The sequence below is a fragment of the Oculina patagonica genome, chromosome 11 (assembly GCF_052425735.1).
Source record: "Oculina patagonica isolate OP01 chromosome 11, crgOcupat, whole genome shotgun sequence".
NCBI classification, from domain to species: domain Eukaryota; kingdom Metazoa; phylum Cnidaria; class Anthozoa; order Scleractinia; family Oculinidae; genus Oculina; species Oculina patagonica.
In genome coordinates this window covers 10,222,278-10,249,880 of record NC_135768.1, presented here as the reverse complement: position 1 = coordinate 10,249,880, position 27,603 = coordinate 10,222,278, and the positions used below count along the sequence as shown (strand labels likewise).

General features: G+C 39.6%; 2 protein-coding genes across 2 annotated transcripts in view; both read left to right on the top strand.

Annotated features, from left to right (window-relative positions):
* The window catches only part of LOC144630230 (uncharacterized), a 69,602-nt gene that overhangs the window by 670 nt on the left and 41,329 nt on the right, over positions 1–27,603 (top strand). The gene's annotated exons all lie outside the window — the stretch shown is intronic.
* LOC144630828 (uncharacterized) lies at positions 1,600–27,116 on the top strand. Its single transcript, XM_078489190.1, has 4 exons — positions 1,600–1,768; positions 24,133–24,270; positions 25,680–25,727; positions 25,887–27,116. The coding sequence occupies exons 1-4, from the start codon at positions 1,600–1,602 to the stop codon at positions 26,318–26,320; spliced, it is 789 nt and encodes a 262-aa protein (XP_078345316.1). The 3' UTR covers positions 26,321–27,116.

The following is a 27,603-nucleotide window of genomic DNA, read 5'->3' as shown; positions in this document are numbered from 1 at the left end:
GATTTACAAAAAGGCCTCATTCTCATACAATTTCGCACCGAGAAGAAAAGAACTAAAAATTAAAAAAAAGTAAAAAATGATGTATCAACAGCAGTTCCTGTACACTAATTTTGAAATCAGTTTGTTGTAGGAATTCAGAAAGACTTAAACTCTGAAAGAACCAAATGTTTCAAGACCTTCTCCTGTCTCGGAAATAATGCAGAAAAAGCAATATATTTGTCCTCAACAATTTTACTACAGTTGCTTTAACACATCGGTGCATTGTTTTACTTGCTTTATTAGACAATTTTCTTCGGTATTGCTGAAAAAAAAAATATGCGGGCGATAAAAATTGTGTCGAAGTTTGATGACCTGGTGTTTAACTGTTGCGGGTATTTTACCTTCCAAATTAGCAATTTATTCTACCAAATAAACTTAACCACTACTTATTACAGTTTCGCTTACTGATTACCGATTTTCTCTTTAGATTAGCATGAAGCCTAATGGTATGCGAAAATTGGATTTGAGTGTAAATGGCCTGGCCTGTGAATCACAGTACACTAATTTTAAGATCGCGTTGTTAAGCATAATGAAGCTTATTTGGAGAATTATACCACCGCTGAACATTTTCACTTGTACTTGATAAAAATTGCTTATGAAAATCTTTGTTTTGGACCACAATGCCGATTCTGTTGCGGGTGGCAGACGGCCGGAATACTGAGATCCTTTCTAGAATTCAGTCAGTTGATTGATTGGCAGAATATAAAATGTCAAGAGAAAGCTAATAATAATGATGCATAAAGAGTAGCGGGTAGCATTACGTTAATATCGAGTTCCGTTTTTTAACAGTTATTCAAGACATCAAAAAAAAGAAAGACTTGGGAATCGTCTAGTTTAATTCCTGATTCGGAAATAGGTAAGAAACGATAGCTTATTTTAGAACAGAATAGAGTGTTAGTATTAAAAGCGAACCTCAAAAGAACGTTTAACTTTCGTGACAACTATTTTTATCATTTTTACTTTAAATTTTGAATCCGGGCCTTAGTTAGAACGAAATTAAAATATTTTTTATATACTAACTGCAGCTTTCGTTTCTTGACAATTTATTCAATCGATCTTTCGAATTCTTTTTTCTTCTTTTCCCGTTGTTTCTCAGGAGTTTCCTACACATATAGCTAATAGGCAAAAAATATTTATTAGAAAATTAATCCAACACTGCAATCTGTAATCGAACGAATTTTGTTAAATAAAACTGCCCCTGTATTGTTTACAAATAGTGCTTTTTAAGTGCATGTGGAAAGTGCCTCAGCAAAACAATGACTTTTTGGGTGAATTAAGTAAAACGAGACAATTAAAACTCACTTCTAGCTACATAGCAAATATACAATAATAATTTATGAGTTAACATCGAGGAGGGTAGGGAAACTTATTTTTTTGTTACGTTGTTAACAACAACAAAAAAAGAAAAACAGAGAAAACACCTGCATCACGCTGTCCCTGTGTCGCAAAAAAGGTTGGAAACTTGCATGATGTTGTTTTTGTTTTCGAAGAATACTGCAAATAGTTGCCTTATTTTTGCCAAGCATGTAAAACTTAATTTGCCAAATTTCCTTCAAGCTAATGGGACTAAGCCTAGAAAAATCTGACCAGAAAAAAGTGACGTGCCAAAGTTTTAACTTCCATATTGGTCAAGATGTCTGCGAACTCAACAATAGAACTAAGGAAGCAAGACCGGAAGATTTTATGCCGGATCAGACCAAATACTACATGAAACGAGCAAACAACAGAGGTGATTTTTTTCTTGTTTGCTTCTTTCTTTTTCAACGCGGCAACGCGGCCATTTTGAAGCCCACAGCTTGTATGGCTTCATATATGCTAGTTTATGTGTTTTATCTAATTTCGCCTCGAGCCTAGTATGTTACAGACCTCGCTGGCACAAACATTCTAACGAAATCCATACATCTTAAAAAAGAAAAGAATACCGTTCCAACATCGTCCCAGCAACATACACAAGGTGGTAAATATGTTGGGTTAACAATTACTTCCTTACGGTGCATTTTAGACTAAACAGAATAGATCATCAGTTGTTTTTTGCTTGAGTAACAAAGCTTCTGTTTCTATAAGAATGATAACGTAGACCGATGCAGTGTGGAGAGAGATCAAGCTGCAGTCGAGAGTTCTCACAGCCATTCGACGGAGCAGTATGAAGACTATTAACTTTATCAAAGCTTAAAAACAGAGAAACTGAAGTTTTTTCCTCAGATAAAATTTTAGTGTTAGGTTACATGAATGCGAAGAAGCGAGATTAAGACTGGCAAGTTTTGTAATCATTTTTTTGTTTTTTTTTTTGTTTTTTTTTTTGTTTTTGAAAATCATTTTTTTAATTTAATTTTTTTTTTTTATTTGCAGAAACTCACGTTACAAACAGTAAAAGAACAAAAAAACAAACAAACAAACAAATAACACTAACAATACCTACACTACATACAAAATCTATACTGTGTGTATATATATATATATATAAAAAAAACTTAACAATACTACTAGTCCTATCATATTGAGTCCATGAGGATTATATTGGCTATATGAATTCGTTTACGTTCGTTTACTAACAGTCCTTACTAATAGACCTAAAGGTGTTGTCGAATTGCGCCATAGATTTATAAAGTCTATTATACGTATATATATATATATATATATATATATATATATCTACCTTGATTTGATAAAAGGTGGCTATCGGGCTGTTAAGGAATGTATGGGGTTTCATATTTTGTTTTTTTTGAGGATACGGAGAATTGTTCGGCTTTCTTCCAATGAAATGTCGCCCTGTCTAATGTAGTGAATGAAATCTTACTTTTTTTTTCTCCCTCCCTGTCTCCCCCCCCCCCCCCGTCTCCCTCCCCCTAGAATTACTTGTGGTTAGTCTAGCCCAGTCTCTAACTCCAACCCCTCTCTTTCATTTGAATTCTAGTTGCGCGCGCTAACTAGTAGAACAGTTGTGATCTATAGCTTTCCATTCTGCTGTCTAAAGGAAGTTTGCCGGAGGACATCATTAAGTCCCGTGAAGGTGAAAGTCTTACGATTTGCAAGTTGTGCGTCGGCTGTTATCGTACCTCAAACCGAGCTTTAGGCGGTTAAACACAGATAACCGGTCGGCTCGTTTTGCCAGGTACAGATAATGTTGAGCTTGCTTTAGACAGCAAAGGTCTTTAGCCACATCAATTAGGACTCGGAACTAGACTATACGGGCTGATTTGAAGGCGGTCATAACGATATTTGGCTTGAACTTTACCGTGGCTAAAGACTTAGTTTTTTACTGTTGAAGTTTGTGGAGGGGGCGTTACGCGCTCGACGAGATTCAAATACATCCGGGACATTGTCGGTTATTTCTAAAAGAAACATGTCGAAGTGGATAGCCAAGGAATCGCTTCAAGCGCTGATGTGAGTACATAGTTTTCTTTTTCCCTCAATTTTAGGCGTTCTCCGCCTAGCTAACACTCATAGTTCATAGTTCTCTGTGATTCGCTAGTGGGAGGCGATGCGATCGTGTGCATTTCCGGCCGCGACAATGGAGTTGACAATTGAGATAACACATGCCCGCTTCCTCAGATATTTCGCCTGATTTGCTTAAAGTTGAATCGAATGTCGATGTAGAATGCTTTAGTTCAGTTTATTTGAGACGTGCATGCTGTAAGAAAGCTACAGTTCAGCTCTCCGCCGAGTGTTTTCTTATGTCTATCTTGGTATTAATTTTGACTCACATTTCAAGTTGTAAACACTCTTAATTAAATTGATAGAATTCTTGATTTAAACAAAATGCCGTATATGCAGTCTTTTTGGTTAAAAAACACATAAACTAGAGTACCTTACGTTAAACTTGAGCTAAAATTAGCCCTCATTCAGCGTTCGTTACAGAAATAGGGCTTCAGATCTACGGTGTCATGTCAAATTTCGGGAGACACCTTTTATCAAATCAAGTTAGATTGTTCAATGGATTGTCGAGTTAAGACAAATTTTAGCTGAATTATTGAACCAAAGTCGTGTTTTCACTCTCGTTTACCCATTTCTTGTCAAATAAGCGGGCAGACTCGATTACTGTTAGGTTTAAAGGTCTTTAAAAGGTCATACTGCGTGTGTGTGTGCTACTGCTTGGTGACATCTAAGATTAAAGCTTTGATTTACTGAAACTCCAAGTCAGCTAATTCATTACTCCTCAACTTTGGCTCATTAAATCGGTTCTTTTTTCAATTTGATGGATTTTACATTCACTTTGTGGTCTATTATCGCTTGAAATGAGCTACAGAGCTGCGTTAGGACAGAAATAACTTATTCTTGTGCACAATCTACCTTGATTTGATAAAAGGTGGCTATCGGGCTGTTAAGGAATGTATGGGGTTTCATATTTTGTTTTTTTTGAGGATACGGAGAATTGTTCGGCTTTCTTCCAATGAAATGTCGCCCTGTCTAATGTAGTGAATGAAATCTTACTTTTTTTTCTCCCTCCCTGTCTCCCCCCCCCCCCCCGTCTCCCTCCCCCTAGAATTACTTGTGGTTAGTCTAGCCCAGTCTCTAACTCCAACCCCTCTCTTTCATTTGAATTCTAGTTGCGCGCGCTAACTAGTAGAACAGTTGTGATCTATAGCTTTCCATTCTGCTGTCTAAAGGAAGTTTGCCGGAGGACATCATTAAGTCCCGTGAAGGTGAAAGTCTTACGATTTGCAAGTTGTGCGTCGGCTGTTATCGTACCTCAAACCGAGCTTTAGGCGGTTAAACACAGATAACCGGTCGGCTCGTTTTGCCAGGTACAGATAATGTTGAGCTTGCTTTAGACAGCAAAGGTCTTTAGCCACATCAATTAGGACTCGGAACTAGACTATACGGGCTGATTTGAAGGCGGTCATAACGATATTTGGCTTGAACTTTACCGTGGCTAAAGACTTAGTTTTTTACTGTTGAAGTTTGTGGAGGGGGCGTTACGCGCTCGACGAGATTCAAATACATCCGGGACATTGTCGGTTATTTCTAAAAGAAACATGTCGAAGTGGATAGCCAAGGAATCGCTTCAAGCGCTGATGTGAGTACATAGTTTTCTTTTTCCCTCAATTTTAGGCGTTCTCCGCCTAGCTAACACTCATAGTTCATAGTTCTCTGTGATTCGCTAGTGGGAGGCGATGCGATCGTGTGCATTTCCGGCCGCGACAATGGAGTTGACAATTGAGATAACACATGCCCGCTTCCTCAGATATTTCGCCTGATTTGCTTAAAGTTGAATCGAATGTCGATGTAGAATGCTTTAGTTCAGTTTATTTGAGACGTGCATGCTGTAAGAAAGCTACAGTTCAGCTCTCCGCCGAGTGTTTTCTTATGTCTATCTTGGTATTAATTTTGACTCACATTTCAAGTTGTAAACACTCTTAATTAAATTGATAGAATTCTTGATTTAAACAAAATGCCGTATATGCAGTCTTTTTGGTTAAAAAACACATAAACTAGAGTACCTTACGTTAAACTTGAGCTAAAATTAGCCCTCATTCAGCGTTCGTTACAGAAATAGGGCTTCAGATCTACGGTGTCATGTCAAATTTCGGGAGACACCTTTTATCAAATCAAGTTAGATTGTTCAATGGATTGTCGAGTTAAGACAAATTTTAGCTGAATTATTGAACCAAAGTCGTGTTTTCACTCTCGTTTACCCATTTCTTGTCAAATAAGCGGGCAGACTCGATTACTGTTAGGTTTAAAGGTCTTTAAAAGGTCATACTGCGTGTGTGTGTGCTACTGCTTGGTGACATCTAAGATTAAAGCTTTGATTTACTGAAACTCCAAGTCAGCTAATTCATTACTCCTCAACTTTGGCTCATTAAATCGGTTCTTTTTTCAATTTGATGGATTTTACATTCACTTTGTGGTCTATTATCGCTTGAAATGAGCTACAGAGCTGCGTTAGGACAGAAATAACTTATTCTTGTGCACAATCTACCTTGATTTGATAAAAGGTGGCTATCGGGCTGTTAAGGAATGTATGGGGTTTCATATTTTGTTTTTTTTTTTTTGAGGATACGGAGAATTGTTCGGCTTTCTTCCAATGAAATGTCGCCCTGTCTAATGTAGTGAATGAAATCTTACTTTTTTTTCTCCCTCCCTGTCTCCCCCCCCCCCCCCCGTCTCCCTCCCCCTAGAATTACTTGTGGTTAGTCTAGCCCAGTCTCTAACTCCAACCCCTCTCTTTCATTTGAATTCTAGTTGCGCGCGCTAACTAGTAGAACAGTTGTGATCTATAGCTTTCCATTCTGCTGTCTAAAGGAAGTTTGCCGGAGGACATCATTAAGTCCCGTGAAGGTGAAAGTCTTACGATTTGCAAGTTGTGCGTCGGCTGTTATCGTACCTCAAACCGAGCTTTAGGCGGTTAAACACAGATAACCGGTCGGCTCGTTTTGCCAGGTACAGATAATGTTGAGCTTGCTTTAGACAGCAAAGGTCTTTAGCCACATCAATTAGGACTCGGAACTAGACTATACGGGCTGATTTGAAGGCGGTCATAACGATATTTGGCTTGAACTTTACCGTGGCTAAAGACTTAGTTTTTTACTGTTGAAGTTTGTGGAGGGGGCGTTACGCGCTCGACGAGATTCAAATACATCCGGGACATTGTCGGTTATTTCTAAAAGAAACATGTCGAAGTGGATAGCCAAGGAATCGCTTCAAGCGCTGATGTGAGTACATAGTTTTCTTTTTCCCTCAATTTTAGGCGTTCTCCGCCTAGCTAACACTCATAGTTCATAGTTCTCTGTGATTCGCTAGTGGGAGGCGATGCGATCGTGTGCATTTCCGGCCGCGACAATGGAGTTGACAATTGAGATAACACATGCCCGCTTCCTCAGATATTTCGCCTGATTTGCTTAAAGTTGAATCGAATGTCGATGTAGAATGCTTTAGTTCAGTTTATTTGAGACGTGCATGCTGTAAGAAAGCTACAGTTCAGCTCTCCGCCGAGTGTTTTCTTATGTCTATCTTGGTATTAATTTTGACTCACATTTCAAGTTGTAAACACTCTTAATTAAATTGATAGAATTCTTGATTTAAACAAAATGCCGTATATGCAGTCTTTTTGGTTAAAAAACACATAAACTAGAGTACCTTACGTTAAACTTGAGCTAAAATTAGCCCTCATTCAGCGTTCGTTACAGAAATAGGGCTTCAGATCTACGGTGTCATGTCAAATTTCGGGAGACACCTTTTATCAAATCAAGTTAGATTGTTCAATGGATTGTCGAGTTAAGACAAATTTTAGCTGAATTATTGAACCAAAGTCGTGTTTTCACTCTCGTTTACCCATTTCTTGTCAAATAAGCGGGCAGACTCGATTACTGTTAGGTTTAAAGGTCTTTAAAAGGTCATACTGCGTGTGTGTGTGCTACTGCTTGGTGACATCTAAGATTAAAGCTTTGATTTACTGAAACTCCAAGTCAGCTAATTCATTACTCCTCAACTTTGGCTCATTAAATCGGTTCTTTTTTCAATTTGATGGATTTTACATTCACTTTGTGGTCTATTATCGCTTGAAATGAGCTACAGAGCTGCGTTAGGACAGAAATAACTTATTCTTGTGCACAATCTACCTTGATTTGATAAAAGGTGGCTATCGGGCTGTTAAGGAATGTATGGGGTTTCATATTTTGTTTTTTTTTTTTGTGTGTGTGAGGATACGGAGAATTGTTCGGCTTTCTTCCAATGAAATGTCGCCCTGTCTAATGTAGTGAATGAAATCTTACTTTTTTTTCTCCCTCCCTGTCTCCCCCCCCCCCCCCGTCTCCCTCCCCCTAGAATTACTTGTGGTTAGTCTAGCCCAGTCTCTAACTCCAACCCCTCTCTTTCATTTGAATTCTAGTTGCGCGCGCTAACTAGTAGAACAGTTGTGATCTATAGCTTTCCATTCTGCTGTCTAAAGGAAGTTTGCCGGAGGACATCATTAAGTCCCGTGAAGGTGAAAGTCTTACGATTTGCAAGTTGTGCGTCGGCTGTTATCGTACCTCAAACCGAGCTTTAGGCGGTTAAACACAGATAACCGGTCGGCTCGTTTTGCCAGGTACAGATAATGTTGAGCTTGCTTTAGACAGCAAAGGTCTTTAGCCACATCAATTAGGACTCGGAACTAGACTATACGGGCTGATTTGAAGGCGGTCATAACGATATTTGGCTTGAACTTTACCGTGGCTAAAGACTTAGTTTTTTACTGTTGAAGTTTGTGGAGGGGGCGTTACGCGCTCGACGAGATTCAAATACATCCGGGACATTGTCGGTTATTTCTAAAAGAAACATGTCGGATTGGATAGCCAAGGAATCGCTTCAAGCGCTGATGTGAGTACATAGTTTTCTTTTTCCCTCAATTTTAGGCGTTCTCCGCCTAGCTAACACTCATAGTTCATAGTTCTCTGTGATTCGCTAGTGGGAGGCGATGCGATCGTGTGCATTTCCGGCCGCGACAATGGAGTTGACAATTGAGATAACACATGCCCGCTTCCTCAGATATTTCGCCTGATTTGCTTAAAGTTGAATCGAATGTCGATGTAGAATGCTTTAGTTCAGTTTATTTGAGACGTGCATGCTGTAAGAAAGCTACAGTTCAGCTCTCCGCCGAGTGTTTTCTTATGTCTATCTTGGTATTAATTTTGACTCACATTTCAAGTTGTAAACACTCTTAATTAAATTGATAGAATTCTTGATTTAAACAAAATGCCGTATATGCAGTCTTTTTGGTTAAAAAACACATAAACTAGAGTGCCTTACGTTAAACTTGAGCTAAAATTAGCCCTCATTCAGCGTTCGTTACAGAAATAGGGCTTCAGATCTACGGTGTCATGTCAAATTTCGGGAGACACCTTTTATCAAATCAAGTTAGATTGTTCAATGGATTGTCGAGTTAAGACAAATTTTAGCTGAATTATTGAACCAAAGTCGTGTTTTCACTCTCGTTTACCCATTTCTTGTCAAATAAGCGGGCAGACTCGATTACTGTTAGGTTTAAAGGTCTTTAAAAGGTCATACTGCGTGTGTGTGTCTACTGCTTAGTGACATCTAAGATTAAAGCTTTGATTTACTGAAACTCCAAGTCAGCTAATTCATTACTCCTCAACTTTGGCTCATTAAATCGGTTCTTTTTTCAATTTGATGGATTTTACATTCACTTTGTGGTCTATTATCGCTTGAAATGAGCTACAGAGCTGCGTTAGGACAGAAATAACTTATTCTTGTGCACAATCTACCTTGATTTGATAAAAGGTGGCTATCGGGCTGTTAAGGAATGTATGGGGTTTCATTTTTTGTTTTTTTTTTTGTGTGTGTGAGGATACGGAGAATTGTTCGGCTTTCTTCCAATGAAATGTCGCCCTGTCTAATGTAGTGAATGCAATCTTACTTTTTTTTCTCCCTCCCTGTCTCCCCCCCCCCCCCCCCCGTCTCCCTCCCCCTAGAATTACTTGTGGTTAGTCTAGCCCAGTCTCTAACTCCAACCCCTCTCTTTCATTTGAATTCTAGTTGCGCGCGCTAACTAGTAGAACAGTTGTGATCTATAGCTTTCCATTCTGCTGTCTAAAGGAAGTTTGCCGGAGGACATCATTAAGTCCCGTGAAGGTGAAAGTCTTACGATTTGCAAGTTGTGCGTCGGCTGTTATCGTACCTCAAACCGAGCTTTAGGCGGTTAAACACAGATAACCGGTCGGCTCGTTTTGCCAGGTACAGATAATGTTGAGCTTGCTTTAGACAGCAAAGGTCTTTAGCCACATCAATTAGGACTCGGAACTAGACTATACGGGCTGATTTGAAGGCGGTCATAACGATATTTGGCTTGAACTTTACCGTGGCTAAAGACTTAGTTTTTTACTGTTGAAGTTTGTGGAGCGGGCGTTACGCGCTCGACGAGATTCAAATACATCCGGGACATTGTCGGTTATTTCTAAAAGAAACATGTCGGAGTGGATAGCCAAGGAATCGCTTCAAGCGCTGATGTGAGTACATAGTTTTCTTTTTCCCTCAATTTTAGGCGTTCTCCGCCTAGCTAACACTCATAGTTCATAGTTCTCTGTGATTCGCTAGTGGGAGGCGATGCGATCGTGTGCATTTCCGGCCGCGACAATGGAGTTGACAATTGAGATAACACATGCCCGCTTCCTCAGATATTTCGCCTGATTTGCTTAAAGTTGAATCGAATGTCGATGTAGAATGCTTTAGTTCAGTTTATTTGAGACGTGCATGCTGTAAGAAAGCTACAGTTCAGCTCTCCGCCGAGTGTTTTCTTATGTCTATCTTGGTATTAATTTTGACTCACATTTCAAGTTGTAAACACTCTTAATTAAATTGATAGAATTCTTGATTTAAACAAAATGCCGTATATGCAGTCTTTTTGGTTAAAAAACACATAAACTAGAGTGCCTTACGTTAAACTTGAGCTAAAATTAGCCCTCATTCAGCGTTCGTTACAGAAATAGGGCTTCAGATCTACGGTGTCATGTCAAATTTCGGGAGACACCTTTTATCAAATCAAGTTAGATTGTTCAATGGATTGTCGAGTTAAGACAAATTTTAGCTGAATTATTGAACCAAAGTCGTGTTTTCACTCTCGTTTACCCATTTCTTGTCAAATAAGCGGGCAGACTCGATTACTGTTAGGTTTAAAGGTCTTTAAAAGGTCATACTGCGTGTGTGTGTCTACTGCTTAGTGACATCTAAGTTTAAAGCTTTGATTTACTGAAACTCCAAGTCAGCTAATTCATTACTCCTCAACTTTGGCTCATTAAATCGGTTCTTTTTTCAATTTGATGGATTTTACATTCACTTTGTGGTCTATTATCGCTTGAAATGAGCTACAGAGCTGCGTTAGGACAGAAATAACTTATTCTTGTGCACAATCTACCTTGATTTGATAAAAGGTGGCTATCGGGCTGTTAAGGAATGTATGGGGTTTCATTTTTTGTTTTTTTTTTGTGTGTGTGTGAGGATACGGAGAATTGTTCGGCTTTCTTCCAATGAAATGTCGCCCTGTCTAATGTAGTGAATGCAATCTTAATTTTTTTTCTCCCTCCCTGTCTCCCCCCCCCCCCCCCGTCTCCCTCCCCCTAGAATTACTTGTGGTTAGTCTAGCCCAGTCTCTAACTCCAACCCCTCTCTTTCATTTGAATTCTAGTTGCGCGCGCTAACTAGTTGAACAGTTGTGATCTATAGCTTTCCATTCTGCTGTCTAAAGGAAGTTTGCCGGAGGACATCATTAAGTCCCGTGAAGGTGAAAGTCTTACGATTTGCAAGTTGTGCGTCGGCTGTTATCGTACCTCAAACCGAGCTTTAGGCGGTTAAACACAGATAACCGGTCGGCTCGTTTTGCCAGGTACAGATAATGTTGAGCTTGCTTTAGACAGCAAAGGTCTTTAGCCACATCAATTAGGACTCGGAACTAGACTATACGGGCTGATTTGAAGGCGGTCATAACGATATTTGGCTTGAACTTTACCGTGGCTAAAGACTTAGTTTTTTACTGTTGAAGTTTGTGGAGCGGGCGTTACGCGCTCGACGAGATTCAAATACATCCGGGACATTGTCGGTTATTTCTAAAAGAAACATGTCGGATTGGATAGCCAAGGAATCGCTTCAAGCGCTGATGTGAGTACATAGTTTTCTTTTTCCCTCAATTTTAGGCGTTCTCCGCCTAGCTAACACTCATAGTTCATAGTTCTCTGTGATTCGCTAGTGGGAGGCGATGCGATCGTGTGCATTTCCGGCCGCGACAATGGAGTTGACAATTGAGATAACACATGCCCGCTTCCTCAGATATTTCGCCTGATTTGCTTAAAGTTGAATCGAATGTCGATGTAGAATGCTTTAGTTCAGTTTATTTGAGACGTGCATGCTGTAAGAAAGCTACAGTTCAGCTCTCCGCCGAGTGTTTTCTTATGTCTATCTTGGTATTAATTTTGACTCACATTTCAAGTTGTAAACACTCTTAATTAAATTGATAGAATTCTTGATTTAAACAAAATGCCGTATATGCAGTCTTTTTGGTTAAAAAACACATAAACTAGAGTGCCTTACGTTAAACTTGAGCTAAAATTAGCCCTCATTCAGCGTTCGTTACAGAAATAGGGCTTCAGATCTACGGTGTCATGTCAAATTTCGGGAGACACCTTTTATCAAATCAAGTTAGATTGTTCAATGGATTGTCGAGTTAAGACAAATTTTAGCTGAATTATTGAACCAAAGTCGTGTTTTCACTCTCGTTTACCCATTTCTTGTCAAATAAGCGGGCAGACTCGATTACTGTTAGGTTTAAAGGTCTTTAAAAGGTCATACTGCGTGTGTGTGTCTACTGCTTAGTGACATCTAAGATTAAAGCTTTGATTTACTGAAACTCCAAGTCAGCTAATTCATTACTCCTCAACTTTGGCTCATTAAATCGGTTCTTTTTTCAATTTGATGGATTTTACATTCACTTTGTGGTCTATTATCGCTTGAAATGAGCTACAGAGCTGCGTTAGGACAGAAATAACTTATTCTTGTGCACAATCTACCTTGATTTGATAAAAGGTGGCTATCGGGCTGTTAAGGAATGTATGGGGTTTCATTTTTTGTTTTTTTTTTTTTTGAGGATACGGAGAATTGTTCGGCTTTCTTCCAATGAAATGTCGCCCTGTCTAATGTAGTGAATGCAATCTTACTTTTTTTCTCCCTCCCTGTCTCCCCCCCCCCCCCCCCGTCTCCCTCCCCCTAGAATTACTTGTGGTTAGTCTAGCCCAGTCTCTAACTCCAACCCCTCTCTTTCATTTGAATTCTAGTTGCGCGCGCTAACTAGTTGAACAGTTGTGATCTATAGCTTTCCATTCTGCTGTCTAAAGGAAGTTTGCCGGAGGACATCATTAAGTCCCGTGAAGGTGAAAGTCTTACGATTTGCAAGTTGTGCGTCGGCTGTTATCGTACCTCAAACCGAGCTTTAGGCGGTTAAACACAGATAACCGGTCGGCTCGTTTTGCCAGGTACAGATAATGTTGAGCTTGCTTTAGACAGCAAAGGTCTTTAGCCACATCAATTAGGACTCGGAACTAGACTATACGGGCTGATTTGAAGGCGGTCATAACGATATTTGGCTTGAACTTTACCGTGGCTAAAGACTTAGTTTTTTACTGTTGAAGTTTGTGGAGGGGGCGTTACGCGCTCGACGAGATTCAAATACATCCGGGACATTGTCGGTTATTTCTAAAAGAAACATGTCGGATTGGATAGCCAAGGAATCGCTTCAAGCGCTGATGTGAGTACATAGTTTTCTTTTTCCCTCAATTTTAGGCGTTCTCCGCCTAGCTAACACTCATAGTTCATAGTTCTCTGTGATTCGCTAGTGGGAGGCGATGCGATCGTGTGCATTTCCGGCCGCGACAATGGAGTTGACAATTGAGATAACACATGCCCGCTTCCTCAGATATTTCGCCTGATTTGCTTAAAGTTGAATCGAATGTCGATGTAGAATGCTTTAGTTCAGTTTATTTGAGACGTGCATGCTGTAAGAAAGCTACAGTTCAGCTCTCCGCCGAGTGTTTTCTTATGTCTATCTTGGTATTAATTTTGACTCACATTTCAAGTTGTAAACACTCTTAATTAAATTGATAGAATTCTTGATTTAAACAAAATGCCGTATATGCAGTCTTTTTGGTTAAAAAACACATAAACTAGAGTGCCTTACGTTAAACTTGAGCTAAAATTAGCCCTCATTCAGCGTTCGTTACAGAAATAGGGCTTCAGATCTACGGTGTCATGTCAAATTTCGGGAGACACCTTTTATCAAATCAAGTTAGATTGTTCAATGGATTGTCGAGTTAAGACAAATTTTAGCTGAATTATTGAACCAAAGTCGTGTTTTCACTCTCGTTTACCCATTTCTTGTCAAATAAGCGGGCAGACTCGATTACTGTTAGGTTTAAAGGTCTTTAAAAGGTCATACTGCGTGTGTGTGTCTACTGCTTAGTGACATCTAAGATTAAAGCTTTGATTTACTGAAACTCCAAGTCAGCTAATTCATTACTCCTCAACTTTGGCTCATTAAATCGGTTCTTTTTTCAATTTGATGGATTTTACATTCACTTTGTGGTCTATTATCGCTTGAAATGAGCTACAGAGCTGCGTTAGGACAGAAATAACTTATTCTTGTGCACAATCTACCTTGATTTGATAAAAGGTGGCTATCGGGCTGTTAAGGAATGTATGGGGTTTCATTTTTTGTTTTTTTTTGTTTGTGTGTAGGATACGGAGAATTGTTCGGCTTTCTTCCAATGAAATGTCGCCCTGTCTAATGTAGTGAATGCAATCTTACTTTTTTTCTCCCTCCCTGTCTCCCCCCCCCCCCCCGTCTCCCTCCCCCTAGAATTACTTGTGGTTAGTCTAGCCCAGTCTCTAACTCCAACCCCTCTCTTTCATTTGAATTCTAGTTGCGCGCGCTAACTAGTAGAACAGTTGTGATCTATAGCTTTCCATTCTGCTGTCTAAAGGAAGTTTGCCGGAGGACATCATTAAGTCCCGTGAAGGTGAAAGTCTTACGATTTGCAAGTTGTGCGTCGGCTGTTATCGTACCTCAAACCGAGCTTTAGGCGGTTAAACACAGATAACCGGTCGGCTCGTTTTGCCAGGTACAGATAATGTTGAGCTTGCTTTAGACAGCAAAGGTCTTTAGCCACATCAATTAGGACTCGGAACTAGACTATACGGGCTGATTTGAAGGCGGTCATAACGATATTTGGCTTGAACTTTACCGTGGCTAAAGACTTAGTTTTTTACTGTTGAAGTTTGTGGAGGGGGCGTTACGCGCTCGACGAGATTCAAATACATCCGGGACATTGTCGGTTATTTCTAAAAGAAACATGTCGGATTGGATAGCCAAGGAATCGCTTCAAGCGCTGATGTGAGTACATAGTTTTCTTTTTCCCTCAATTTTAGGCGTTCTCCGCCTAGCTAACACTCATAGTTCATAGTTCTCTGTGATTCGCTAGTGGGAGGCGATGCGATCGTGTGCATTTCCGGCCGCGACAATGGAGTTGACAATTGAGATAACACATGCCCGCTTCCTCAGATATTTCGCCTGATTTGCTTAAAGTTGAATCGAATGTCGATGTAGAATGCTTTAGTTCAGTTTATTTGAGACGTGCATGCTGTAAGAAAGCTACAGTTCAGCTCTCCGCCGAGTGTTTTCTTATGTCTATCTTGGTATTAATTTTGACTCACATTTCAAGTTGTAAACACTCTTAATTAAATTGATAGAATTCTTGATTTAAACAAAATGCCGTATATGCAGTCTTTTTGGTTAAAAAACACATAAACTAGAGTGCCTTACGTTAAACTTGAGCTAAAATTAGCCCTCATTCAGCGTTCGTTACAGAAATAGGGCTTCAGATCTACGGTGTCATGTCAAATTTCGGGAGACACCTTTTATCAAATCAAGTTAGATTGTTCAATGGATTGTCGAGTTAAGACAAATTTTAGCTGAATTATTGAACCAAAGTCGTGTTTTCACTCTCGTTTACCCATTTCTTGTCAAATAAGCGGGCAGACTCGATTACTGTTAGGTTTAAAGGTCTTTAAAAGGTCATACTGCGTGTGTGTGTCTACTGCTTAGTGACATCTAAGATTAAAGCTTTGATTTACTGAAACTCCAAGTCAGCTAATTCATTACTCCTCAACTTTGGCTCATTAAATCGGTTCTTTTTTCAATTTGATGGATTTTACATTCACTTTGTGGTCTATTATCGCTTGAAATGAGCTACAGAGCTGCGTTAGGACAGAAATAACTTATTCTTGTGCACAATCTACCTTGATTTGATAAAAGGTGGCTATCGGGCTGTTAAGGAATGTATGGGGTTTCATATTTTGTTTTTTTTTGAGGATACGGAGAATTGTTCGGCTTTCTTCCAATGAAATGTCGCCCTGTCTAATGTAGTGAATGCAATCTTACTTTTTTTTCTCCCTCCCTGTCTCCCCCCCCCCCCCGTCTCCCTCCCCCTAGAATTACTTGTGGTTAGTCTAGCCCAGTCTCTAACTCCAACCCCTCTCTTTCATTTGAATTCTAGTTGCGCGCGCTAACTAGTAGAACAGTTGTGATCTATAGCTTTCCATTCTGCTGTCTAAAGGAAGTTTGCCGGAGGACATCATTAAGTCCCGTGAAGGTGAAAGTCTTACGATTTGCAAGTTGTGCGTCGGCTGTTATCGTACCTCAAACCGAGCTTTAGGCGGTTAAACACAGATAACCGGTCGGCTCGTTTTGCCAGGTACAGATAATGTTGAGCTTGCTTTAGACAGCAAAGGTCTTTAGCCACATCAATTAGGACTCGGAACTAGACTATACGGGCTGATTTGAAGGCGGTCATAACGATATTTGGCTTGAACTTTACCGTGGCTAAAGACTTAGTTTTTTACTGTTGAAGTTTGTGGAGGGGGCGTTACGCGCTCGACGAGATTCAAATACATCCGGGACATTGTCGGTTATTTCTAAAAGAAACATGTCGAATTGGATAGCCAAGGAATCGCTTCAAGCGCTGATGTGAGTACATAGTTTTCTTTTTCCCTCAATTTTAGGCGTTCTCCGCCTAGCTAACACTCATAGTTCATAGTTCTCTGTGATTCGCTAGTGGGAGGCGATGCGATCGTGTGCATTTCCGGCCGCGACAATGGAGTTGACAATTGAGATAACACATGCCCGCTTCCTCAGATATTTCGCCTGATTTGCTTAAAGTTGAATCGAATGTCGATGTAGAATGCTTTAGTTCAGTTTATTTGAGACGTGCATGCTGTAAGAAAGCTACAGTTCAGCTCTCCGCCGAGTGTTTTCTTATGTCTATCTTGGTATTAATTTTGACTCACATTTCAAGTTGTAAACACTCTTAATTAAATTGATAGAATTCTTGATTTAAACAAAATGCCGTATATGCAGTCTTTTTGGTTAAAAAACACATAAACTAGAGTGCCTTACGTTAAACTTGAGCTAAAATTAGCCCTCATTCAGCGTTCGTTACAGAAATAGGGCTTCAGATCTACGGTGTCATGTCAAATTTCGGGAGACACCTTTTATCAAATCAAGTTAGATTGTTCAATGGATTGTCGAGTTAAGACAAATTTTAGCTGAATTATTGAACCAAAGTCGTGTTTTCACTCTCGTTTACCCATTTCTTGTCAAATAAGCGGGCAGACTCGATTACTGTTAGGTTTAAAGGTCTTTAAAAGGTCATACTGCGTGTGTGTGTGCTACTGCTTGGTGACATCTAAGATTAAAGCTTTGATTTACTGAAACTCCAAGTCAGCTAATTCATTACTCCTCAACTTTGGCTCATTAAATCGGTTCTTTTTTCAATTTGATGGATTTTACATTCACTTTGTGGTCTATTATCGCTTGAAATGAGCTACAGAGCTGCGTTAGGACAGAAATAACTTATTCTTGTGCACAATCTACCTTGATTTGATAAAAGGTGGCTATCGGGCTGTTAAGGAATGTATGGGGTTTCATATTTTGTTTTTTTTTGTGTGTGTGTGAGGATACGGAGAATTGTTCGGCTTTCTTCCAATGAAATGTCGCCCTGTCTAATGTAGTGAATGAAATCTTACTTTTTTTTCTCCCTCCCTGTCTCCCCCCCCCCCCCGTCTCCCTCCCCCTAGAATTACTTGTGGTTAGTCTAGCCCAGTCTCTAACTCCAACCCCTCTCTTTCATTTGAATTCTAGTTGCGCGCGCTAACTAGTAGAACAGTTGTGATCTATAGCTTTCCATTCTGCTGTCTAAAGGAAGTTTGCCGGAGGACATCATTAAGTCCCGTGAAGGTGAAAGTCTTACGATTTGCAAGTTGTGCGTCGGCTGTTATCGTACCTCAAACCGAGCTTTAGGCGGTTAAACACAGATAACCGGTCGGCTCGTTTTGCCAGGTACAGATAATGTTGAGCTTGCTTTAGACAGCAAAGGTCTTTAGCCACATCAATTAGGACTCGGAACTAGACTATACGGGCTGATTTGAAGGCGGTCATAACGATATTTGGCTTGAACTTTACCGTGGCTAAAGACTTAGTTTTTTACTGTTGAAGTTTGTGGAGGGGGCGTTACGCGCTCGACGAGATTCAAATACATCCGGGACATTGTCGGTTATTTCTAAAAGAAACATGTCGAAGTGGATAGCCAAGGAATCGCTTCAAGCGCTGATGTGAGTACATAGTTTTCTTTTTCCCTCAATTTTAGGCGTTCTCCGCCTAGCTAACACTCATAGTTCATAGTTCTCTGTGATTCGCTAGTGGGAGGCGATGCGATCGTGTGCATTTCCGGCCGCGACAATGGAGTTGACAATTGAGATAACACATGCCCGCTTCCTCAGATATTTCGCCTGATTTGCTTAAAGTTGAATCGAATGTCGATGTAGAATGCTTTAGTTCAGTTTATTTGAGACGTGCATGCTGTAAGAAAGCTACAGTTCAGCTCTCCGCCGAGTGTTTTCTTATGTCTATCTTGGTATTAATTTTGACTCACATTTCAAGTTGTAAACACTCTTAATTAAATTGATAGAATTCTTGATTTAAACAAAATGCCGTATATGCAGTCTTTTTGGTTAAAAAACACATAAACTAGAGTACCTTACGTTAAACTTGAGCTAAAATTAGCCCTCATTCAGCGTTCGTTACAGAAATAGGGCTTCAGATCTACGGTGTCATGTCAAATTTCGGGAGACACCTTTTATCAAATCAAGTTAGATTGTTCAATGGATTGTCGAGTTAAGACAAATTTTAGCTGAATTATTGAACCAAAGTCGTGTTTTCACTCTCGTTTACCCATTTCTTGTCAAATAAGCGGGCAGACTCGATTACTGTTAGGTTTAAAGGTCTTTAAAAGGTCATACTGCGTGTGTGTGTGCTACTGCTTGGTGACATCTAAGATTAAAGCTTTGATTTACTGAAACTCCAAGTCAGCTAATTCATTACTCCTCAACTTTGGCTCATTAAATCGGTTCTTTTTTCAATTTGATGGATTTTACATTCACTTTGTGGTCTATTATCGCTTGAAATGAGCTACAGAGCTGCGTTAGGACAGAAATAACTTATTCTTGTGCACAATCTACCTTGATTTGATAAAAGGTGGCTATCGGGCTGTTAAGGAATGTATGGGGTTTCATATTTTGTTTTTTTTTTGTGTGTGTGAGGATACGGAGAATTGTTCGGCTTTCTTCCAATGAAATGTCGCCCTGTCTAATGTAGTGAATGAAATCTTACTTTTTTTTCTCCCTCCCTGTCTCCCCCCCCCCCCCCCGTCTCCCTCCCCCTAGAATTACTTGTGGTTAGTCTAGCCCAGTCTCTAACTCCAACCCCTCTCTTTCATTTGAATTCTAGTTGCGCGCGCTAACTAGTAGAACAGTTGTGATCTATAGCTTTCCATTCTGCTGTCTAAAGGAAGTTTGCCGGAGGACATCATTAAGTCCCGTGAAGGTGAAAGTCTTACGATTTGCAAGTTGTGCGTCGGCTGTTATCGTACCTCAAACCGAGCTTTAGGCGGTTAAACACAGATAACCGGTCGGCTCGTTTTGCCAGGTACAGATAATGTTGAGCTTGCTTTAGACAGCAAAGGTCTTTAGCCACATCAATTAGGACTCGGAACTAGACTATACGGGCTGATTTGAAGGCGGTCATAACGATATTTGGCTTGAACTTTACCGTGGCTAAAGACTTAGTTTTTTACTGTTGAAGTTTGTGGAGGGGGCGTTACGCGCTCGACGAGATTCAAATACATCCGGGACATTGTCGGTTATTTCTAAAAGAAACATGTCGAAGTGGATAGCCAAGGAATCGCTTCAAGCGCTGATGTGAGTACATAGTTTTCTTTTTCCCTCAATTTTAGGCGTTCTCCGCCTAGCTAACACTCATAGTTCATAGTTCTCTGTGATTCGCTAGTGGGAGGCGATGCGATCGTGTGCATTTCCGGCCGCGACAATGGAGTTGACAATTGAGATAACACATGCCCGCTTCCTCAGATATTTCGCCTGATTTGCTTAAAGTTGAATCGAATGTCGATGTAGAATGCTTTAGTTCAGTTTATTTGAGACGTGCATGCTGTAAGAAAGCTACAGTTCAGCTCTCCGCCGAGTGTTTTCTTATGTCTATCTTGGTATTAATTTTGACTCACATTTCAAGTTGTAAACACTCTTAATTAAATTGATAGAATTCTTGATTTAAACAAAATGCCGTATATGCAGTCTTTTTGGTTAAAAAACACATAAACTAGAGTACCTTACGTTAAACTTGAGCTAAAATTAGCCCTCATTCAGCGTTCGTTACAGAAATAGGGCTTCAGATCTACGGTGTCATGTCAAATTTCGGGAGACACCTTTTATCAAATCAAGTTAGATTGTTCAATGGATTGTCGAGTTAAGACAAATTTTAGCTGAATTATTGAACCAAAGTCGTGTTTTCACTCTCGTTTACCCATTTCTTGTCAAATAAGCGGGCAGACTCGATTACTGTTAGGTTTAAAGGTCTTTAAAAGGTCATACTGCGTGTGTGTGTGCTACTGCTTGGTGACATCTAAGATTAAAGCTTTGATTTACTGAAACTCCAAGTCAGCTAATTCATTACTCCTCAACTTTGGCTCATTAAATCGGTTCTTTTTTCAATTTGATGGATTTTACATTCACTTTGTGGTCTATTATCGCTTGAAATGAGCTACAGAGCTGCGTTAGGACAGAAATAACTTATTCTTGTGCACAATCTACCTTGATTTGATAAAAGGTGGCTATCGGGCTGTTAAGGAATGTATGGGGTTTCATATTTTGTTTTTTTTTGTGTTTGTGTGAGGATACGGAGAATTGTTCGGCTTTCTTCCAATGAAATGTCGCCCTGTCTAATGTAGTGAATGAAATCTTACTTTTTTTTCTCCCTCCCTGTCTCCCCCCCCCCCCCCGTCTCCCTCCCCCTAGAATTACTTGTGGTTAGTCTAGCCCAGTCTCTAACTCCAACCCCTCTCTTTCATTTGAATTCTAGTTGCGCGCGCTAACTAGTAGAACAGTTGTGATCTATAGCTTTCCATTCTGCTGTCTAAAGGAAGTTTGCCGGAGGACATCATTAAGTCCCGTGAAGGTGAAAGTCTTACGATTTGCAAGTTGTGCGTCGGCTGTTATCGTACCTCAAACCGAGCTTTAGGCGGTTAAACACAGATAACCGGTCGGCTCGTTTTGCCAGGTACAGATAATGTTGAGCTTGCTTTAGACAGCAAAGGTCTTTAGCCACATCAATTAGGACTCGGAACTAGACTATACGGGCTGATTTGAAGGCGGTCATAACGATATTTGGCTTGAACTTTACCGTGGCTAAAGACTTAGTTTTTTACTGTTGAAGTTTGTGGAGGGGGCGTTACGCGCTCGACGAGATTCAAATACATCCGGGACATTGTCGGTTATTTCTAAAAGAAACATGTCGAAGTGGATAGCCAAGGAATCGCTTCAAGCGCTGATGTGAGTACATAGTTTTCTTTTTCCCTCAATTTTAGGCGTTCTCCGCCTAGCTAACACTCATAGTTCATAGTTCTCTGTGATTCGCTAGTGGGAGGCGATGCGATCGTGTGCATTTCCGGCCGCGACAATGGAGTTGACAATTGAGATAACACATGCCCGCTTCCTCAGATATTTCGCCTGATTTGCTTAAAGTTGAATCGAATGTCGATGTAGAATGCTTTAGTTCAGTTTATTTGAGACGTGCATGCTGTAAGAAAGCTACAGTTCAGCTCTCCGCCGAGTGTTTTCTTATGTCTATCTTGGTATTAATTTTGACTCACATTTCAAGTTGTAAACACTCTTAATTAAATTGATAGAATTCTTGATTTAAACAAAATGCCGTATATGCAGTCTTTTTGGTTAAAAAACACATAAACTAGAGTACCTTACGTTAAACTTGAGCTAAAATTAGCCCTCATTCAGCGTTCGTTACAGAAATAGGGCTTCAGATCTACGGTGTCATGTCAAATTTCGGGAGACACCTTTTATCAAATCAAGTTAGATTGTTCAATGGATTGTCGAGTTAAGACAAATTTTAGCTGAATTATTGAACCAAAGTCGTGTTTTCACTCTCGTTTACCCATTTCTTGTCAAATAAGCGGGCAGACTCGATTACTGTTAGGTTTAAAGGTCTTTAAAAGGTCATACTGCGTGTGTGTGTGCTACTGCTTGGTGACATCTAAGATTAAAGCTTTGATTTACTGAAACTCCAAGTCAGCTAATTCATTACTCCTCAACTTTGGCTCATTAAATCGGTTCTTTTTTCAATTTGATGGATTTTACATTCACTTTGTGGTCTATTATCGCTTGAAATGAGCTACAGAGCTGCGTTAGGACAGAAATAACTTATTCTTGTGCACAATCTACCTTGATTTGATAAAAGGTGGCTATCGGGCTGTTAAGGAATGTATGGGGTTTCATATTTTGTTTTTTTTGAGGATACGGAGAATTGTTCGGCTTTCTTCCAATGAAATGTCGCCCTGTCTAATGTAGTGAATGAAATCTTACTTTTTTTTCTCCCTCCCTGTCTCCCCCCCCCCCCCGTCTCCCTCCCCCTAGAATTACTTGTGGTTAGTCTAGCCCAGTCTCTAACTCCAACCCCTCTCTTTCATTTGAATTCTAGTTGCGCGCGCTAACTAGTAGAACAGTTGTGATCTATAGCTTTCCATTCTGCTGTCTAAAGGAAGTTTGCCGGAGGACATCATTAAGTCCCGTGAAGGTGAAAGTCTTACGATTTGCAAGTTGTGCGTCGGCTGTTATCGTACCTCAAACCGAGCTTTAGGCGGTTAAACACAGATAACCGGTCGGCTCGTTTTGCCAGGTACAGATAATGTTGAGCTTGCTTTAGACAGCAAAGGTCTTTAGCCACATCAATTAGGACTCGGAACTAGACTATACGGGCTGATTTGAAGGCGGTCATAACGATATTTGGCTTGAACTTTACCGTGGCTAAAGACTTAGTTTTTTACTGTTGAAGTTTGTGGAGGGGGCGTTACGCGCTCGACGAGATTCAAATACATCCGGGACATTGTCGGTTATTTCTAAAAGAAACATGTCGAAGTGGATAGCCAAGGAATCGCTTCAAGCGCTGATGTGAGTACATAGTTTTCTTTTTCCCTCAATTTTAGGCGTTCTCCGCCTAGCTAACACTCATAGTTCATAGTTCTCTGTGATTCGCTAGTGGGAGGCGATGCGATCGTGTGCATTTCCGGCCGCGACAATGGAGTTGACAATTGAGATAACACATGCCCGCTTCCTCAGATATTTCGCCTGATTTGCTTAAAGTTGAATCGAATGTCGATGTAGAATGCTTTAGTTCAGTTTATTTGAGACGTGCATGCTGTAAGAAAGCTACAGTTCAGCTCTCCGCCGAGTGTTTTCTTATGTCTATCTTGGTATTAATTTTGACTCACATTTCAAGTTGTAAACACTCTTAATTAAATTGATAGAATTCTTGATTTAAACAAAATGCCGTATATGCAGTCTTTTTGGTTAAAAAACACATAAACTAGAGTACCTTACGTTAAACTTGAGCTAAAATTAGCCCTCATTCAGCGTTCGTTACAGAAATAGGGCTTCAGATCTACGGTGTCATGTCAAATTTCGGGAGACACCTTTTATCAAATCAAGTTAGATATATATATATATATAACAGTGATTTTCTACTCAGTATCGTTTCATAAAGCCCATATGAAACGATACTGAGTAGAAAATCACTGTTATTACCGCTCCTTCATTGTTTAGCACTATTCTGGATTTATCAGTGTGAAACCCACCTGAAGTCATATATATATATATATATATATATATATATATATATATAAAAAAAACATTCATTGAGTTCATTCATTGGATTCGTTTACTAAACAGACTTTGCTAACAGACTTTACTGACAGACCTAAAGGAGCATAAAACTGCAATGCGATATAGGACAAAAGTTATAAACGGTGAGATCATTTAAGATCGCGATAGATTTGCTAGAACAAAGTAACGGTCAAGAATTTTAGCCCGGTGTAAGTATAAATAATCACAGCATTTTAATCGCAATTATTCCACCGGTTATGATCTTTCAAAACAATCGATTTTTACGGAGTTTCATTCTTTTATCACGCACTCCAGTTCCTCTTGGTTCTATCCCGGAGCTTCCTGCCCAATCTTGCAGTGAAATCAAGGCCAGTGAAGGAAATGAGATGGTTAACGGGGATTACTGGATATACTCTGATGAGAATGGTCAGACAATCCTTGCTCGCTGTGAAGGTATGGCTTTAGTATCTAGCTAACTGATAGAGTATTTTATATCCCTATACCGCGTCCATTCTTAATAAAAAATTGAATTGCAACATTACTAAATTTCTGCCAAAAAAAGAGCCTGACAGCGACTACTCGTAGTCACTGCACTATGTCGCGTATTGTCGCTACCGTCCCGGGTATCGTGCATGTGTGTTTTTTTAAAAAGTTTCAAATAATTATATAAAGGTAACCTTAAGGTTACTTCTCATATAACCGCCCCATCGTTACTTTTGCCTCGATCGTTTGCAACCGCCGAGACGATCGGAGGTGATACAAGCGATTGGGAGCGATAAGGGGGTTCTTATATAATCGCCCCGATCATCTAGAGGTATGAGCAAAGTGCGCGGTCAAGCTCTAGACTCAATAACAATCATTTTGGCGCCGTTTTTAACACAATGGTTGCTTTCGATGCAAGAGCAAACCTCTTGGCCTCCTATCTTCTTACTATTGCCGTTTTCTACATCTACATCTACATATAATTAGGTCGGTAAAAATCTTAAGATATCACAACAACCGTTAAAAACTAAAATGAATGTTAAAAATGTTAAAAACTAAATAATAGGGCGAGGAAGAGAAGCTAGACGGAAAAGTAGATTTTGGATTCGCGAAATATTTAAAGAACGAGAAGTGTTTGGAAAGTACCATTTCTCCTAAAGCTTTCCAATTGTTTTTAATGTATTTATTTTTATAGTCTTCAAGAAGTTGTTGTAGATAAACACTCGTATTTTTGGATTTTTTCCATGAACAAGACCTGGTTAAACTTTACTGTTTTGACGGCTATGTTGGTTGCGATGCCGTGTTGAGTTCTGCGTAATATCGGTGCACCGTGGGACAGTTTGGATCGCTTTGATCGTCTCCTTTCGTGAAAGTAGTTCTCCGTAAAATCGTTCACGATCGTCCCAGCACGCCCCATCGGCTCAGGATAATGATCGTCTGTGTAATGTTCTCATATAATCGCCCCGATGGTAAAACCACTTTTTGAAGTGACAGCGGCGATCGAAACGATTCGAAAATGACGTGGCGATAATGTAAGAACCAACCTTTCCTACAAAGAAAGTATTTTTTTATCTCTAGTACTTACTCTCGAAGCTTTTCCCTAGATAAGAAAAGAAAAAACTCAAAGTGGCAGATGACCGGCGCATTAAGCACGATAAACGTATTATACCAAGTATAACATTGCCTACTGATGGATACTCCTAATTCTTTGTAATTTTGTAACCCAGCGGTGCTTACTCTTCACTGGGTATCTAATTGTGTATCCTCTGCCCGGCTATTAAACCTGCGCTCTTTGTCTCAAATAGCACTAATTTAGACCTTACAATTGAGCTTTTTTATAGTTTCTACTTGGGTGATTTATTTTTCTGATAAACTTTTAGAGAGCTGGCAGAAGATAAACACAGAACCTGTTTGCTTTGGAGCGCGAGAAAAATATATTTTATATTTTTTTTATAAAAAAAAAAAAAAAAAAAAAAAAAAAAAAAAAAAAAAAAAAAAAAAAAAAAAAAAAAAAAAAAAAAAAAACAGGAAAAAAAAAAAAAAAAAAAAAAAAAACAATTTAAACTGGAGAACAGGTGAATGAGTAAGTAACCAGTATGGTGCCTTCAACATCACAAAGAGTGGACGTCTTAGGACAATGAAGCTCATTCACATATCGGGGTCGATCAAATGCAACCCAGATGATAGTGCATCCTACTGGGGCTGCAGATATTCAAAATTTTATAGCAATAATGGCCCACTGACTATCATCACGAACGCCAATAAAGAATCTGTTCTGCCTCCTGTTGAAGATTTGAAAGCAATCAGCGGCAGTGGTGATTGTGGCAACAGAAAACACTGTTACAGTCTTGATGGAATTCATCACACATCTCCAGAGCTCGTTTTCCACCACCTGTCCAATCAGTTGACTGTGTCACGCAACCAGGAATTTCAGATATGGTACGGACAGGATTGGATTGACTGTAGTGAAGATGGCAACAGTGGCACAACATGTGTTGATGTGTATGCGTGGTATGCTTAAAGCAAGTCACGCGAGCCTCTGGCTTATCTGGAACATTTTGGAGTATACAATCAAATTAAGTTTCATTTAAACAAAAACACTGAAAACGTCAAGCTAAACGCTAGTAATAGTAATCCTGTTTGGTAACATAGTTGTAACGTAACAGAAAAATATATAATTTAATGTAAAAAGAAAGTATCTTACTGAAATGTCAAGAATAGTTTAACAAGTTGCGCCAAACATTTACCAAGGTGACAAAACGTATTATGTGTCAGTTGTCATTTTTCTGATATTTTCTGCCGTCTTTAAAAAGTTAACGACTAAGGTTAAATCGGACCAGTATTGTAGTAATTCTACATCCACATCAGTGTGTTAACCGTAAAGGTGTTAGCTTCGTTCCAAACTACAGCATCGATACAGTATGAAAAATCTTGGAAACATAAAGGATTTTAAAATATTAAAATAACAGTAAATAAATAATGAATTGCAGATATCGGAAACAGATGATGTAAATTAACTGTAGTTTAAACTTTTGCTTTTTTGTATTAAAAATGTTAGTCTTACTTTTATCCTGTGTATCGTATTACAGTCCCTTTATGGAATGTTTTTTTTTTTTTTGCAATTTACATGTTAATATGCTTTGCTACTCCGACCTGTAATTTATGTGCAAAGTCAGTTTACATAAATTAAGAAACCGACTTCGTTACTGCAATACTGGCTTCACTCACCATGCACAAATTCTGGCGGAGTGTTCTATCCAGCCCGGAAGGTGAAGAGATCAGGGAGTTAAAGTTGGCTATAGGTGGTTTTCACTGTCACGTTACTGTCACGCCGCGAAAAAAATAAATCCAAAACCATTGAGTCAAAAAAAAAAAATCAAGAATATTACAGGTTGTAGAAAATTACTGTATAAACTCCTTATCCAAGTCTCAGGTCTGTGCGTTATTCTGTACTCGAGTTATCCGTCAAAATGTTTCACGCAAATTTAGAGAGCACAGTATGGAAACGCCATGTTGGAGTCCAACTGCTTGGACTCCAACATGGCCGCCGGAAATCAATGAAAACATCTGGCATTAAATTCTGCAACAAAAAGCGGTCAGATCACCCTCATGAGCTAGTAAACATTCACATAAACACTTCCTGCAAAACCACAACTGTCCAGATTGTTAAAAATCGCAGGATGAGGCATTGAAAGAAAACGTGACAGCCTTCTGGCGAACATCTTTGATCTCGTGTGACGTTTAAATCTAAAATTCAAAATGCTCTATCTTAAAGACGGCAAATGCTATCGAGCTAAAAACCTC

Excerpts from the sequence above, each read along its gene's own strand:
- LOC144630828 (XM_078489190.1), top strand. The coding sequence starts at position 1,600 with ATGGGACTAAGCCTAGAAAAATCTGACCAGAAAAAAGTGACGTGCCAA. Across the intron at positions 1,769-24,132 it reads GAAACGAGCAAACAACAGAG|TTCCTCTTGGTTCTATCCCG; the intron begins GTGATTTTTTTC and ends CACGCACTCCAG. Across the intron at positions 25,728-25,886 it reads TGTTTGCTTTGGAGCGCGAG|GTAACCAGTATGGTGCCTTC; the intron begins AAAAATATATTT and ends GTGAATGAGTAA.